General features: G+C 42.4%; 1 protein-coding gene and 1 long non-coding RNA gene across 3 annotated transcripts in view; one reads left to right on the forward strand and one right to left on the reverse strand.

Annotated features, from left to right (window-relative positions):
- The window catches only part of LOC148033956 (cilia- and flagella-associated protein 70-like), a 173,696-nt gene that overhangs the window by 124,463 nt on the left and 32,897 nt on the right, over positions 1-16,336 (forward strand). For both annotated transcript variants that reach the window (XM_087681937.1, XM_087681938.1), the window contains exon 6: positions 793-1,248. In XM_087681937.1, the coding sequence (XP_087538063.1) occupies positions 793-1,248 (456 nt within the window). The remainder of the gene's footprint in view (positions 1-792; positions 1,249-16,336) is intronic.
- Positions 1-16,336, reverse strand: part of LOC148033957 (uncharacterized) — an 88,567-nt gene that overhangs the window by 34,559 nt on the left and 37,672 nt on the right. The window contains exon 2 of the long non-coding RNA XR_015691395.1: positions 490-562. This is a non-coding gene — a long non-coding RNA (uncharacterized LOC148033957). The remainder of the gene's footprint in view (positions 1-489; positions 563-16,336) is intronic.

Below are 16,336 nucleotides of genomic sequence, written 5' to 3' on the forward strand. Positions count from 1 at the left end.
CACCACAGAGAAACGTCGGTGTGACCAATGTGTCAAATAGCCATAGCTTAGTTCAGGGTTCCTCAAACTACACGTGTGTACACAGACATTCTAATGCACCCAAGGCTGCAATTCCTTGTGGTAGTCTAGCCTTGCCACGAGATGGGAAGTGGAGAATATTGTTGTCACTCAATAATATTTTCAAAACTATTCTCATTTCTAAAATACCTTGACATGCCCAAAAAAAAGCACCATCCATAAAACCACTGGCCTTCCCTTTGGCAGGCCAAAAAGCCTACTAACTCACATGATGCTGAAGTTACGAAACTGGCAAACGAGATGAAACTGAAATGTGGTAACTTGAAGCAACAAGGCATGCCTATCAAACAAGATAATGCAATAATTTTGTTCTTGGAAAGTGAATGTGTCTTGTGGAATCAGAAGCATTCAAGCACATCAGGATTCAGATTATCTACCCCTCTTGATTATTGGCTCAAAGAACTCACTCACTCTATTGTGTAACTTGAACGTGAGATTTTTCCAGTGTGAACAGCCTGCTGTGCTATGTCAATGTACTTTTCTCCTGCAGGAAAAAGTCTGTCAAAATTTGGGTAAAGTTCTGAAAGCAAAAAAGGAGACCTCTAAGTCTAGTGTGTGCAGTTCTATTTTTATGAGCCTCATACTAGAAGCTACACATGCACCAAAATAGGCGTTTTTTTTCTTCACTGCAATCTTTAAGATACTTGGTTGAAGAAAGTCTGGTTCTGGTGTCCTCGCTCCTAACAAATCCTATTGTTATCTTGATACAATCAGATCTATGTAACACAAGATGAGAAAGAAAATGCATGCAGATCGTTTTACAGAGCAGAAAGCCTTCATACAAACTGGAAGGCTACAATGAATTCTTCCGTCAAGCACCAGCTTACTTCGGCTCTTTTACAACATCCTTTTAGTCTCTGTTATTCTATCCTTCATAATCATGTCTCAGATAATCCCTATTTTGACACAGCTTTACTTCTGTTAGATCTCCATCTGCCTGTAGAAGCACAACAGATTTTGACATTTGAACATGCAACTCCCTATGGCAATATTGAGTACAAGTTGTGCTTAGCAAGAGCCTATCAACTGGTGAATGATTACAACCAGGCTGAGAAATTGATCAAAGACAGCCTTATGCCATGTGAGTCACATGCAGTAGGATGGATACTTTTGGGACACCTTTATTATTCATCAGGCTACTATCAAAAGGCCATTGATGCCTATGAAAAAGTACGTTTTCATGATCTTTTATGTTATTTTCTTGTATCATTAAATTTTGATTCACACCACTGTTCTTTTAGAGTTCGATCAAAACTCTCAAGCCCTAGTTAAAGTCTCTAGTAACATTATGAGTTAAAATGGCAGTGTTAAGTAAAGCCTTCCTAGTAGATATTTGTGGTCTTTTCTGAAGGATTGATATGCCAGATATTGCCTCCTTGTACATCTTATTCTAGTTCATCCTTTGCACCCCTCTTCAACTCCATGCCTTGAGCCCTCCACCCTCCTCTCCAGCCCCATGCTGCCCTCCTCAACCACAAATCTCCTTCATCCCTATGCCCTCAGTCTCCCCTCCTTCTCCAACCCTATGTGCTTTATGAGCTTGTCACCTTGCAGCCTTCTCAGTACTTTTCTCTTGCCTCTCCTCCTCCCTTAGCTTTCTCTTCCTATGCTTGTGCCTTTCCTAACTCTAGCTCAACACCACCCCTGCTAGCGCATTGCCCATACACACACAAAAAAAAAAGAAATCAAAAACAAGGGAATGGAGATCTCCCTACTTGCCTCCATTCTTAGCCATCGGTTACACATTTGAATAGAAGGTGGAAGTCCCAAACAGTAGCTGCTTGGGGAATGGAGATCTCCACACCCTTAGGTGACCTTGGAGATTGGCACAGAGAGTGTTTCAATGCAGATTAAACTCACTTTCTTGTTGAGAGGAGAGAGAGACGTTTCTTGAAGAGTTGGGTTCTTTGGCCTTCTAGGATAGTGTTTGTTTGTAAATAGAAAGGTTATCTTGCTCTAGAGGGAGAACCCTTCGATTGATAAAGCTACTAGAAATAACAAACTCGGTTCCTGCTTGACATAGGCTTTTGAGTTAGTGCAAAGTAGAGTCTCCCCCTTCCCCTTGCCTTTGTGACTAACAGATATCAAGGTGCCAAGATTTTCAGCCTGTGTTGCTAGACGACAGGTTTAGGCCTAGGAAGATATTCCTCTTTCAATAGCTTTTAGCTCATAGGAGCTTAGCAGTTGGTACATGGCTTGGATATGGCATTTCCTAGTGGCATGTGCAAGATGTGGGGAGCTACAGGAGACCCAGAGACACTGCTTATGGGATTGTCCCAAAGTCCAGGAGGTATGGAGGAGAGCCCTCAGGATGTCCTTTCATGGCACATTAGATACCATGGTTATGACTTGGGGGGTTGTAGCTTGGGTCACAAATAGAGGCTGAGCATGTCCTACTCCAGTTTACTCCTGAGGACAGTGGACCCAAGGACACTATTATCGATGGAGCTGATGCTAGTATTATTGCTTGGTACATTTGGACTGCAAGGTGTAGCCACACTATAGATCTATAGGATGCCTCCACTGCAGAGTCTTGTGAAGATTTGGACAGAGATCGTCCTTGCTCTCCATGGGAGATGGGAGAGGCTGCAAGGTGACTCTAAGAGGAGGAGGAGGAGGGAGATGCCTTCTTGCAGACCTAGGACTCCAACACTTCTTTCAAAGAAACCCCTCATACAGTCTGGCATTATTGCCAATTAGATTGGTTGTTCACACAACCATTGTACTTTACGATGTACTTATCAACTCTTTAAAGGGTTTGTACTACTTTATACTTCACCTCGGGGGGATTTTCTCCGAGGTATTTTTGATAGATTTCTCTTTGTTTTGGGAAAAAATGGTCTTAGCATAAGTTAATATTTTAAGTAATTGCTAGTTTCCAAAACTCTCATACAGCCTCAAACAGAAACTCCAAACAATCATTTCAAAAGACAACATTCTAGAAGATTTTATAAGAAAATTTCCTAAAATTTCATAAAAGGAGATCATGGGCAGGCCACTCTTTCATCCCCACGATCCTATTATTATCACTTTCCTTACAAGAGCCATTTCCATGTTCTTTCTATCTGCTTTCAGCCATCATTGCCATACTTGAAGCTTGCATTCTCTCTCTTTGTCAACTCAAGACAACCTCAAGAGATCACACAATAGCTGCTGTTACTGGGCATCAGTCATGGTTGCTCCACTCTGCATCTACTGATCCAAATGTGAGATAGAGGTTTGATGACTACTTGAGAGACATCTTGGGCCAAAGTGCATTGGCTTTGGTGGTCAACCATGTGCGGTCTCGAATCAAGAACTCTGTGTGTGTGTGTGTGTGATACAAAGAAATTACTGAGCTGAAATCTTAGTTAGATGCTTGCAAGAACATACTAGCATATAAGGAAAAATTGATATACAAAAGCCATCATTGGTGGCACCTGAATTGAAAAATGAAATGGAATGCATTAAGAAGGACATGCATACATGGGCTGACGTAGTTGAAGGGGCAAGAAAGAAATGGAAACAATGGAACATGTCACCAAAGAAAATGCCCAATGGATTGAGGTTGCCTTACTCATTGACCATACTGGCCCAGAGGGACCATTATGATGTCTGGGACCACATAGACAGCCCATTGACGATGATGATATCACACATGATGAGGTGTAAGCCCTCCACCCCACTCCCTATCATCAGAGTAGAGTTAGGGGGAGCACTTATGGTTGTGAAGATACTCTTTAGAGCAGTGAATTTCTTACACATATGGGAGCTCTCGTGCCACATATATTCTAGATTGGCATTGAATTCCTCCAAATAGCTAGCATGGCAACTTGGATGAGCTTACATGGGCTAGATATCAACCAGCTCTCACCCTTTGACTCCACCCTTGACTATAGCATAGACTATCCTACATTTCCCCTCAATTGATTTGAGCTAAATTTAGTTATTAGGGCTGATGTTCTAAGAGTTGAGATAAGGACGACTTGGATTTAGTCGCTTATCGTGTTGTCGCAGCGCGTAGGGTTGAAGGTCACCACAGGGGTTTGGCAAGAGAAGAATGTATGGGGGGTTCAAGAGCTTAGACTCTAGAGATGGTAGAGATAAGAGAAGGCTTGAAGGTTTCAAGCCAAGTTCTTAAAGATAAGAGATAGCAGGGTGAAGGTAGATTCAGGGAGAGGAGTAGACGGAAGAGAAGGGATTCAAAGAAATTGAAGACGTAGAAGAATACTCCAAAAAAGAGTTAGAAAATGTAAAAGAATACTAACAGAGATGAAGCCTGTCAGTTTCTTTCAACATTATGAGAAGATATAACTCTAATAGACAAAAACATGTATAAAATAATACCTTCCTCTATGCTGCTTAGATCACCAATCTGATGCTTCTATTGGCTCCAAAAGGGGGGTAAAATACTTGTACACCTGGATAGAATTTTTCCAGATCACTCCTTCTTCATCTCTCCCTTCGAAGTGTTGTTCATTGCTTGAAAACAGTGATCACGCGATTTCATCAATCTCTCTTTTTACATAAAATCATTTCAAATTGGCTGAAAGCTACATGCTTTCTTTTACATGTCATCCTGATCTAGAAGTTGTCTATAGTTTTATGGATTTTTACAAGAGATAATATCTATAATATCAAAAATTGGCTAAAAACTTATCCAAAAAAATCTTGTATTTTGAACCATAGACACTAACACTAATGCTTAAAGTGGCATTGGCTCTCTAAATCTAAAAGAAAGCCATACTCTAGATTTTTTTACACGGTGTGGGTGTAGCGGCATGATATCCACCCCCTCCTAACCTGCACATCCTCTGGCATGTGCCAAAATCTTACGGATTTGCAGTGTTAGAAGAAGTATCTTCTTCCATGTCGATATCTTCATCTTCTATCTCTTCTTCTTCTTCTATGTCTTCATGCTCTTGAATTATATTCAAGTCTTCTAACTCATATGTTGAACTTTCTTTTCGTTTGAAGAGCTTGATTCTTTTTCCAGCTACGGGTATCTTTATACTGGTCCCATCCAATTCAGCCAATGAATATGTGGCATTGTCATGAATGACCTTTACCACTTTACCATCTTCCTAGAAGCACTGTATTGATTATCTAAGCTGCTGTCATAGACAAGCACCCAGTCATTTTCTTGAATTGCTCTTGGCCAAAGTCAATGTCGCTTACCAAATCTTCTTTTATTCTTTAGTCTTGCTATCTTTAGCTTCTCAATAGCTGCTTGAATATCTTCAGGCCTTCTTTCTAGCTGCCATATGCGCAAAGTCAGCAACTCTTCTCTACTGATGCCTTCCTCCCAAGGTAGAAGACTCCATGTGAGAATAGATTCTTCAATTAGCATAATTGGTTGTTGTCCATGTATAAGTTCAGCTGGCATATACCCAGTCACTGAACTGTGAGTAGTCCAGTCAACCCATAATGCAAAAGGTAGCATTTTAAGCCATTCTTTGATCTTTCCTCTACAAGACTTTGCTAGAGCTTTAAGAATAGGTTGATGACCTCTCTCACTCTTTCCATTGTCTTCAAGATTGTAGGATGATGTCAAAGCCAGCTTGATACCTAATTGAGCAAAGAAGTTGCGTGTCTCATCAACATCCAATTCTCCTCTATTTGCAGTTACTTTACCCATACAACCATATCTGCAAAACACATCTTCAAGCAAAAAAATGACAAATAGCTTGAGTGGTCTTGGTTGTTAAGGCTTTGCCTTCAACTTGATTGGTTAGATCCTCTCTTACAAGCACTAAATACCGCATATTCCATATTCCTGTAGGCATGGTTACAAGATCAATAACCCATCTATAATGTATAGACAAGGGATAAGTTAGTTATAACCCATCTCGATGCTTGACCACAGAATACATCTGACACACATAATAGGTTTCAAAAAAATGTGCTATATCTCGATACATGTTTGGCCACTAATATTTTTCTTTGACTTTGCGTGCTTCCATAGATGTCCTTCTTTAATAAAAAAGCCATAAGCTTTTCTCTTGATATGCTTGAACTCCTCATCAGTCCAAGTCTCCTTCTTCTTCATTGTGCTCAAATATTGGCCGATCTTCAGCCAATCTTCTTCAAGGAAATGAACTACAACTTGAGCAATGCAATGAGCATGCGGGCTTTTAGTTGATCACCCTGTTGTTTTCAGCCTTGGACTAGTATATGCAATAACTGAAAAGGTATTTTCAGCAGCCATGGAATGAAATTCAACAAGTATAGATTCTTCAACTTCATCTTCTTCCATTAGCTCTTCTTCATTGTCATATCTTGCATGTGATAGCATGTCAACAACTCGATTCGACTTTCTTGCAATATGCTTTAATTCGGGGTTGAGAAATTTAATATATGCAATCCATCTTAATCAGTTTCTACCACTACGGAAGCACCTATAAAGTATTCATGATCACACTTTAATGCTGTTACAACTCCCCACAATTCCCTTTTTACTTGTGCATACCTTCTTTGATATTCATTGAGAACTTTTGCTCCAAAAGGAATTGCATACTTGTTACCTTCAAGATCCTCTTGGCCAACAGCCCATCCTATCCCAATGGGACTTGTATCCACATTAAGAGTAATGGGTTGACCATTTGAATAATCATCCCTTTTAAGAGTGGGGGCTGAAATTAACAGCTTCTTTAATTTACACATAGTGAGAGTATGCTCATTACCGCAAGAGAATCTTTGGCCTTTTCTTAATAATTGATAAAGATTTTCGGCTACATGAGCAAAATGTGGTATCCATATGAGATAGAATACGCATGCGCCAAGAAATCTTCTTACTTCTGAAACATTTGTGCATTTTCCTTGTATTCTGCTGATAGCATCTATCTTGATTGGCGAAGGTTTGCGTCCATAGGGGCCACCGACTACTAGGACTTCTTCTACTCCAAAAATCGACTTAGCTTCAGAAAGGGTAAAATGTACCTCTTCTAGCCTTGTCAAAATCCTGTCACAATCATAAATATGGTTAACTACAAATGTTCTGCAGCCATCTTTGTCAAGCTCCTCATTCTTTTCATTGACTTCACATCCCTTGATAGGTATATCATCAAGAAATGGAAGAGTAAGTTGTGGAATAAAGTCCCTTAAGACTTTGTGCATGGCATTAATCATATGGGCTACGGAGTTTGTTGCATCTTGTGGTAGAGTGCACATGCGGACCAATCCAAGAGGTGTCTTCATTGTGGTAATGTCTCGGCTTTCTAATGAAAGCTGAAATTGGTCATATCCTGAATATAGGTCGCCCATAGAATAAATTTCTCTACTTGTAAAAGCTTCAACAAACTCGTCAACAATTGGACCCGAACCAACATTTCGGATTGTGACACGATTAACAGGCTGTAGATCTTAGATGAATCGTAAAGATCCATTCTTCTTGGATACGGTAAACTATCGATTTGAGTAAGGTGCTGAAGAAGGTTCTAAAATATTCATTCTAATCTTCTCATTTAGAAGTTCCAATAATTTGGGTAAATGTGCCCTTGGAACGGGAATGGGCTTCAGATTCCAAGGAACATGTGGGATCGTAAAAATGACCATAGGAGCCACAATATTTGGATCCAGACAGCTTATTTTACTTGGTTGAAATGCAAAATCTTTTTCATGTTTCATTAGCATTTGTATAAAAGAGTGTTTTTTAGCGGGTGAAAGGAAAGAATTTTCACCTATTTTGAGTTCTTTTATACTTTCAGATGTAAACTTGTGACCAATGTTGGAAGGATCATGAAGACTTGACTGATTTGCTACCCTATCAGCCAGCCCTTCACTTTCAGGAGGTAGTGGAACTGCCACAGGCGTGACTTTCTTATCCACTGTCTTGTATTTCATCTCCACTTGCGCTTCAGCCTTGTTGAGTAAACCAATGTCTTCCTACTCAATAAATTCTTGAATTGTTTGATAAAAATCCAATGTACATACTTCTATGGACTGATTTCCAGCCTGATTTTCTACATGAGTAGCTGCATATATTTCAGCCAATGTGTCAGTAGTAACCAGTCCAAAAAAAATGTCCGAAATATCTTCATTTTCAGCCATCATATCATAAGTTTTCAGCTCCCTTTTTACATGACATAAATATTTTCTTTCAGCTTTAGTCATGGCTAGAAGTGACTTATAATTGTCCATACTATTGGATGTACATACATACAGATTTACTAGAGACACGGTTTATGTAGCATAAGGAGACTCAATCTTTTTACATGAGGCATTGCCATAGCCTCCTTTCATAGCAATGCAACCCGAAAACCCTTGAATTCTCGGGCATTAGGAGGCATAGGATAATCATGCAGTCGATCTCTGTTTCGATGATGTTTAACACACACAGTAAGAAATTGGACAGCTCGTTTATTTTCCTTGCTTCGGATTCGAGCATAGGAAAAACCATCATCAAGAGCTTTTGTTTCCAAGCGGACTTTAGAAATGTAAGGTTGCCCAAGAATGATAGGATAACTACAAGAGTCTTGAACAAAAAAGTGAAAATTGTATTTTATGTCTCCAGTAGTTCCTGCACATTAGGACTGTCAGATGGGAGAGGATCGAGGTGCAGCTGAAGTGCAGTAGACAGTGTGAGAGTGAGAGACAGAGTTGAGCACGACACCCGATGCAATAGTACTGAATAGAGTGTTAGCTGAAAGTACAAATGATAACCCTTATACCTTAGAGTTATAAGGGGCTGTTCACACCCGAACACAGTAAGTGCCCGTAAGTGTGCACCACAAGCACATACAAAATAGTACACATAACCTGGGGGAAAAAACCTCTCCTACCGAGAGTAAAAAGTGCCCCAGTGTCCTAGTGATCACCCGCACACTCCCATATGAGCGTAGGCGTAAGTAAGGCGTGTGAGATACCCAACAAACCCCCCTGGAGTGAAGAGTGATCAAGTGTACAAGGATCATCCGCCACCAAAGGGCGTCAAATTCAAAGCATCGCGAAATGCTTCAAATTTGTCTCGTGGAAGAGCTTTGGTGAAGATGTCTGCCACATTGCTGGTGGTAGGACAGTAGACAAGGCTGATATCACCTGCATGTAGCCTCTCTCTGACAAAGTGGTAGTGAATCTCTATGTGTTTCGTGCGAGCATGAAACACAGGGTTCCGTGCCACTGCAATGGCACTTTGACTGTCAGTATATAAAGGAGTAGGCTCCGTAACAGATACATCCAAATCAGCAAGTAAGCGTCTAAGCCATACGCACTCAACTGCAGTAGTGAAGGCTGCCTTGTACTTAGCTTCACATGACGACGTGGCAACAGTGGATTGTTTCTTGCTAAGCCAAGAAATGCATGACGAGCCAAGAAAGAAACAATTGCCACTAGTGGAGTGACGAGTATCAAAATCACCAGCCCAATCAGAGTCACTGTAAGCATGTAACTGCAGTGGTCCCCCCTTGGCATAAAGCAATCCAAGAGCTCTAGTACCCTGCAAGTAACGAAACACACGCTTCACAGCTTGCCAATGCGACAAACGAGGCTGATGCATGTACCTGCTCAAAACTGAAACGGCAAACTGTATGTCTGGCCGAGTGTGGCATAGATAGATGAGACATCCCACTGCTGGAGCATAAGTATGGATATCAAACAAATCACTGTCATCATGTAATGACAGTTTGAGCCCAGGTTCCATGGGTGTACAAACTGGCTTGCAATCCTGTAAGCCAAACTTCTCAAGAAGTTGCCCAATGTACCTTGACTGACATAATCCAATGCCTCTAGCATCATGTACAAACTGGATGCCCAAGTAATAGTGCAAAATACCCAAGTCAGACATGTCAAAAGTTTGCTGTAAATTATTTTTGAATGCTGAAATCTGATCAGCACGTGTTCCAGTGAGCAAAAGGTCGTCTACATATAGACACAAAATCAGCATGGATCCCCCCTCTTTATGTACATAAAGGGTAGACTCAGATGGGCTGTTTACAAACCCCTGACTAAGCAAGAAGGCATCTATCTTTGCGTACCAAGCTCGTGGAGCTTGTTTCAAACCATATAGAGCTTTTTTCAGCTTGCATACTAAATTTTCTGAGCCTTCAACTGCAAAACCAATGGGCTGCTGTACATACACTTCTTCCTGAAGTTCCCCATGTAAGAATGCAGTCTTTATATCCAGCTGATGCACTTTCCAACCAAAATGTGCAGCCAAGGCAATCATAGACCGAATGGTCGTCATACGGGAGGTAGGAGCAAAGGTCTCCTCATAGTCAATGCCCTTTTTCTGTGCGTAGCCTTTAGCTACCAGCCGTGCCTTGTACTTATCTATGGATCCATCTACATTCCTTTTCAATTTGTAGACCCATTTCGTACCAATGGCACGCTTGCCAACTGGCAAAGATACCAAATCCCAAGTATGATTCTTATGAATAGAATCCAATTCAGCTTGCATGGCTGCCATCCAATGCACACTATGTCGTGCACCCTCAAAACATTCAGGCTCCTCATTATCATGAGTACATGCTGCCATAACAAACTCCATGGAATGTGCTGAATCATGCAGTCGAGTTTGCCTTCGAGTACGACCAGCCAAGGGTGTTTCCAAATGACTATCTCTCATAGTCTGCGTGTACCATCTAGGCACCTGTCTTGCTTCCTGACTGTGTACAAGTTCCTGCTGAATTTCAGTTTCAGCAATGTGCTGATTTACTGCATGTTCCATAGGAGCAGCTGGCTGAACATTAGGTTCATTTGCTGAAGTACCAGCTGAATCACCAAATGTGATGGGCAGCAGCCCTTCAAAGACATCACGGGCAGCCTGATATGTATCAAAACCAGCCAAGGATAATTCTGATTTTTCATCAAATACAACATCCCTGCTGACAAAAACCTTCTTGGTCACGGGATCATAGAGTCTGTAGCCTTTGCTTTCGCTGCTATATCCCATAAAGATGCATTTTACAGCCTTGTTGTCCAACTTCTTTCGAAGTACCTGTGGAATATGGGCATATGCAAGACACCCAAAAGTACGGAAGTGGCCAACAGAAGGTTTGCGGCTGTGCCAAGCCTCAAAAGGTGTGACGGTTTTCAAGGCCTTGGTAGGGCATCTGTTCAAAATGTGGCAAGCGCACATGACGGCTTCCATCCAAAAACTATGAGGCAAACTCTTTGCCTTCAGCATACATCTGGCCATCTCCATGAGTGACCGATTTTTCCTCTCTGCTACCCCATTCTGCTGTGGAGTATATGCAGTAGTGTACTGATGGATAATGCCCTTCTGCTGCAAATAAGAATTCAGCATAGAGGACATGTATTCCCCCCCTCGGTCCGAACGGAGAGTCTTAATCTTGTAACCAGACTGAGTTTCCACAAGTGCACTGAAAGCCAAAAATGCATCATACACTTCTGACTTCTTTTTCAAGCAGTAGACCCAGCACAAACGTGTAAAGTCATCAATAAATGTTACAAAATAGTAACAACCACCCAATGACTGTGTCTGCATGGGCCCACAAACATCCGAATGCACAAGCTGCAATCTGGCTGTTGCTCTAAAAGCAACATCACGGGGAAAAGAGAAACGATGCATTTTCCCCAAAATGCAACCCTCGCATAAATGCTCAGGAGGTCTCTCCAAGAGAGGTAATCCATCCAACATCTGAGTACGCTGTAATAGCATCAAGCTGCCATAGTTTACATGCCCCAAACGAGCATGCCATAACTCTGCCTCTAACATAGCAGGAGTAAGAGTGGATGTCAAATATGCAGACTGATCTACCGAAAGAGCATCCAACTCATATAACCCATGACACAGAGAACGTGTCAAGACCAATGTCATGTGTTCCTTGTCACGGACCATGCAACGGTCATCATCAAAGGTGACCTGCAAACCACAACGTGCCATAGAAGAAATGGAAAGCAGATTCTTCTTAATGCCAGGCACATACAAAGCATCCTGTAGGCGGAGAATAGAGCCATCAATGGCTGTAAGCTGAATCTCCCCAATACCACGAACAGGGTATGATGCATTATTAGCACACTGAACAGACTTCCCAACGGGAGGTGCACCAAGAGAAGCAAACAAATCTCTACGAGATGTGATATGCCGTGAAGCACCACTGTCAAAGAACCAAGTGTCAGCATCTTCTGTAGAGCTAAATGCTCTATCAGCCCAAGAGACATCATAACTGCAAGTGTAAAAACAATAGTCCCTGTCTGCAACAAAGGACGCGGACTCACTAGCAGTGGAAGGAGCTGCAGAAACAGACATCCCTGACTCCTTCTTCTTCTCTTTGGCGATGCGCTTCCTGCACTCAGTGATGTAGTGGCCAGGCTTCTTGCAGTAATGGCATTTTCCTTTCTTGGCTTGCGTGCCCCCCTGTTTCTGACTTGTCTGTGAAGTGTTACTACTACCAGAACTCTGCGAAGCATTTTTCCCTTGGCTGTTTTTACCCTTCTGCCTTGACATAAAAGCCTGCTCAGAGGCTATACCATCCACACCACTGTTCCGTCTAGTTTGCTCCTCCTCTAGAAGCAAACTGACAAGCTGAATGAAAGTGATGGGCTCTTTCGAAATCCTCATAGTGAGGTTCAAGGCAGCATGAAAAGCCAAGTAAGAGGGAGGCAGTGAATTCAATGTCGTAGAAATCAGCTGCGCATCTGAGTAGTACTCATCCACATTCATGAGTTACTCCCGCAAGTCCTGAATTTTGTTGAGATGATCCTGCATAGAATCACCCTCATTCATCTTTAGAGTCTCTAGCTCTTTCTTCAAGAAAGAGATGCGAGTCTCATTCTTTCCTGCAAACATCTGCTCCAATATCAACCAAGCTTCTTGTGAAGAAGCTGCTGAACGAATATGAGGAATGATAGAACGCTGAACTGCCAATGCAATCAGCGACATAGCCTGTGCATCCCGTGTATCCCAAGTTTTCTGAGCTGCAGTTCTTGGGGGAAGTGGCTGAGCGGGCTGAGGTGGAGGGGGCTGAGGTTGCCCTCTTGCACGTCCTCCTGGAGGAGGAGTAGCGGGAGCCACAACTCCCCGTCGTGCTTCCTCTCCACTGACATAATCCCACAAATTTTTTGCCACTAATACATTCTTCATCATGAAAGACCAAAGGGAATAATTGTTCCCATCCAATCGGTCTTCCTTGGACACATAGGTGAATACATCTCCTCCCTGATTTGCCATTATTTTCCAAAAGGCAATAGAGCAATGTCAATGCAGTACGGGCTGGAAATCTGCAAATTTCCAGAAATTGCAGCAAACACAAGTCTGCAATTAATGTGCAAAGGGTACTCTGTCAAAAAAACTGTCACTGATGCACGCTTCCCAAGGTGCAATTAGTGCTCAGCAGCACTAAAACATCAAAAGCCCCAAAATTTTCTGCCCAAAATTTCTGTCACAAATGTCTGTTACAAAAGCCCCAGAATGTGCATTCAATGTGTCACAGACAGACACAGCACGTTTCCCAATGCTGAAAACTGAACCTGCTGCTGCTGCACGTTTCCCAATGCTGAACCTGAACCTGTTGCACGAACTCCTGTGTAAAAGAAAAGTGCAGAATGTTACCTCTGCGTGTTGACGACGGGCACGATTCCCGAGGTAATGACTGCTGGGTACAGTCGGACTGACGCACAGGTACAGGCGTGCAGGTCCAGTGACACGCGCAGGCAGGACTGAGCGCGCGCTGGGCAGAGGAGGTGGCACCCAGGACTGGGCGGTGGAGACAGGTGGCGCGCTGGCAGCTGGAGCTGACGGCACAGGCTAGCTCAGCGCAGGGAGGCTGCGCAGGCAGACTGACAGGCGAAGGGGCACGCTGGGCAGACACAGGGCAGAGGACTCGCTGGGCAGAGGTGGCAGTACGCAGGTACAGGTGGCGCGCTGGGCAGGGCGGTGCTGCACGCTGATTGTTGGAGCTGCACGCTGGGCAGAGGAGTCGCCTGGTGCTGCGCGCTGACGGACTGACAGGCGCAGGCAGAACTGGGCAGGAACAGGCGGCTGGGGCAGAACTGGCGGGGGCTGCAGACTGTAGACTGAAGACTGCTCTGAGCTGAGCTCTGATACCAAATGTCAGATGGGAGAGGATCGAGGTGCAGCTGAAGTGCAGTAGACAGTGTGAGAGTGAGAGACAGAGTTGAGCACGACACCCAATGCAATAGTACTGAATAGAGTGTTAGCTGAAAGTACAAATGATAACCCTTATACCTTAGAGTTATAAGGGGCTGTTCACACCCGAACACAGTAAGTGCCCGTAAGTGTGCACCACAAGCACATACAAAATAGTACACATAACCTGGGGGAAAAAACCTCTCCTACCGAGAGTAAAAAGTGCCCCAGTGTCCTAGTGATCACCCGCACACTCCCATATGAGCGTAGGCGTAAGTAAGGCGTGTGAGATACCCAACAAGGACATGCAACATATAACTCTCTAAAAGAGTTGTTTGCAGCTTTCATTTGCCAACCTGGATTAACATCTGTGGGCCATCCGCTACTTTCATAGAAACTCCTTGCCATGATGTTTATCTCCGAGCCATAGTCTAAGAGTGCAATACATGGTGTTTCTTTTTCTTCAATTTTAACGACTGTCTTTGTTGTTGCTCTTGCCCAATGCATACAGGAGTAGTGACTACTTGGAATGAACCAAGCCTCTTCCTCCTCATACATGTGCTGTAGACGGCCTTCTTTTTGAGAGGTGGGCTACCCAACTCGTTTGAACCAACCGACCATTACATTTTCATCTTTCACTTCTTTAATTTTTGCATTCATGCTTTCTTTATCTTCAACTTCAATTGCTGCAATTAATTCTTTAATTGCTTCAAGATGAATTCCTTGTAAAGTTAGCTTCTCTTTATCCTGCACAAAAACTCAAAGAACTTGCAAAAAAGCATACACTGTTTCTTTAGCTTCATCACTAACATATTGTCTTTTCCTTTTGATTATATTAATAATTACATCATGGAATTCACGTTTGGCAATTCCAAGAATTTCGCCTAAGGTGAATTCAATTTTGCTTCCCAAAATTCATTCTTCTAGGACTCATTTGAGATCGGTTGCAGATTCTATGTCAGACTGCAATTTGTAGCCTGGCTACTTGCCTTTCTTCTTTCCTTCGGTCTTCTTTGTTTGTGGCGCATCTTCCATCTCTTGATCTGGGATTATATTTTCAGCAAGCTTTGGTTGTTCAGGCGTTCTTCTAGTTACCCGTTTTGGAGGTCCAGAAGAGGAAGGCCTTGATTCATCTTCTCTTCTTCTCTTTTCTTCAATCAAGACTTCTTTTTTATTGACATCAACCAAATGTGCAAAGGTGGAAAAAGAATCTACCGGTTCTTTCCAAATAGTTATTCCTCGAATGCACTGACTAGCATTAGTCAAATCTTCTTTGGCTGCTTTACCACGTTCCATTTGATCTAGTGTATGCATCCATACTTTAGATTACACATTAGCTTTACATGCTTTCAAACTTGATTTAGTTGGCTCAATTTGCAGCCCATAAGTAGCTGCATTAATTGCTGCATAGGCATTCTTTACAATTAAATCTTCTAATCTTTTCTTCATTCCACCATTGCCAAAATGTGACTCTAGTGAAAAACCAGTTTCAGCTGCATGAATTTTTCCATTTTTCCAAAAGACGAGCTTCTATGCTTCAACCTCACGAAAGGCAAAACACTCTCTCTTGTCATGTTGTTGGCTGTCGCACCAAATACAGTGCCTCTTAAAGCCTTCTCTCATGGGTCTTTGAGTTGATGATCGTCCTCGTTCTTCAACTTTGACATCCAGCTTCTTTACCTTGGAACTAATTTCTGTAAGATTCAGATGGCCATGCATGCTTTTAATGAGTTTATCCATGACATCATTTTTAGAAGGAATAGAAGAAGAAAGAGTTGGTTAATTAGTCAAAGGAATAGGGGATTTTGAAGGTGGAACAAGCTCCATCAATGGAGTGGTTGAAGTTGAAGTAGAGCCCAATCTTAGTCGCATCCGCTCTCTTCAAGCAATCATGTTAACTGCATCAGTAGCATCTGTCCATGCAGTCTTGACTCCTGATTCAAAGGTAGCATCTTCTAGGCGATCAGCAAGCTTCTCTTGCAGAATGGGATCTACAGTCTTAAGGAATACTTTATTGGTCTTCAGCATCAAGTTGCCCAAATCTACTTTCAAACTCATGGTATAAAGCTGTTGCAACTAAACCTTTGTTGTATTTCTCAACCCAATCAGTGAAATGTTTTTTCGTCATTAGGCCAGAGTCCTCTAAGAAGAATTCTTCGCGTAGGGCTTTTTTGATTGCAGCCCAATCCGCATCTTGCTGAAAAAGACCATGGATTCTTTCTTGAAGCCCAT

Source organism: Lygodium microphyllum, chromosome 7 (genome assembly GCF_053477565.2).
Source record: "Lygodium microphyllum isolate KBCC chromosome 7, Lygodium_microphyllum_v1.1.10, whole genome shotgun sequence".
In the NCBI taxonomy this organism is placed as follows: domain Eukaryota; kingdom Viridiplantae; phylum Streptophyta; class Polypodiopsida; order Schizaeales; family Lygodiaceae; genus Lygodium; species Lygodium microphyllum.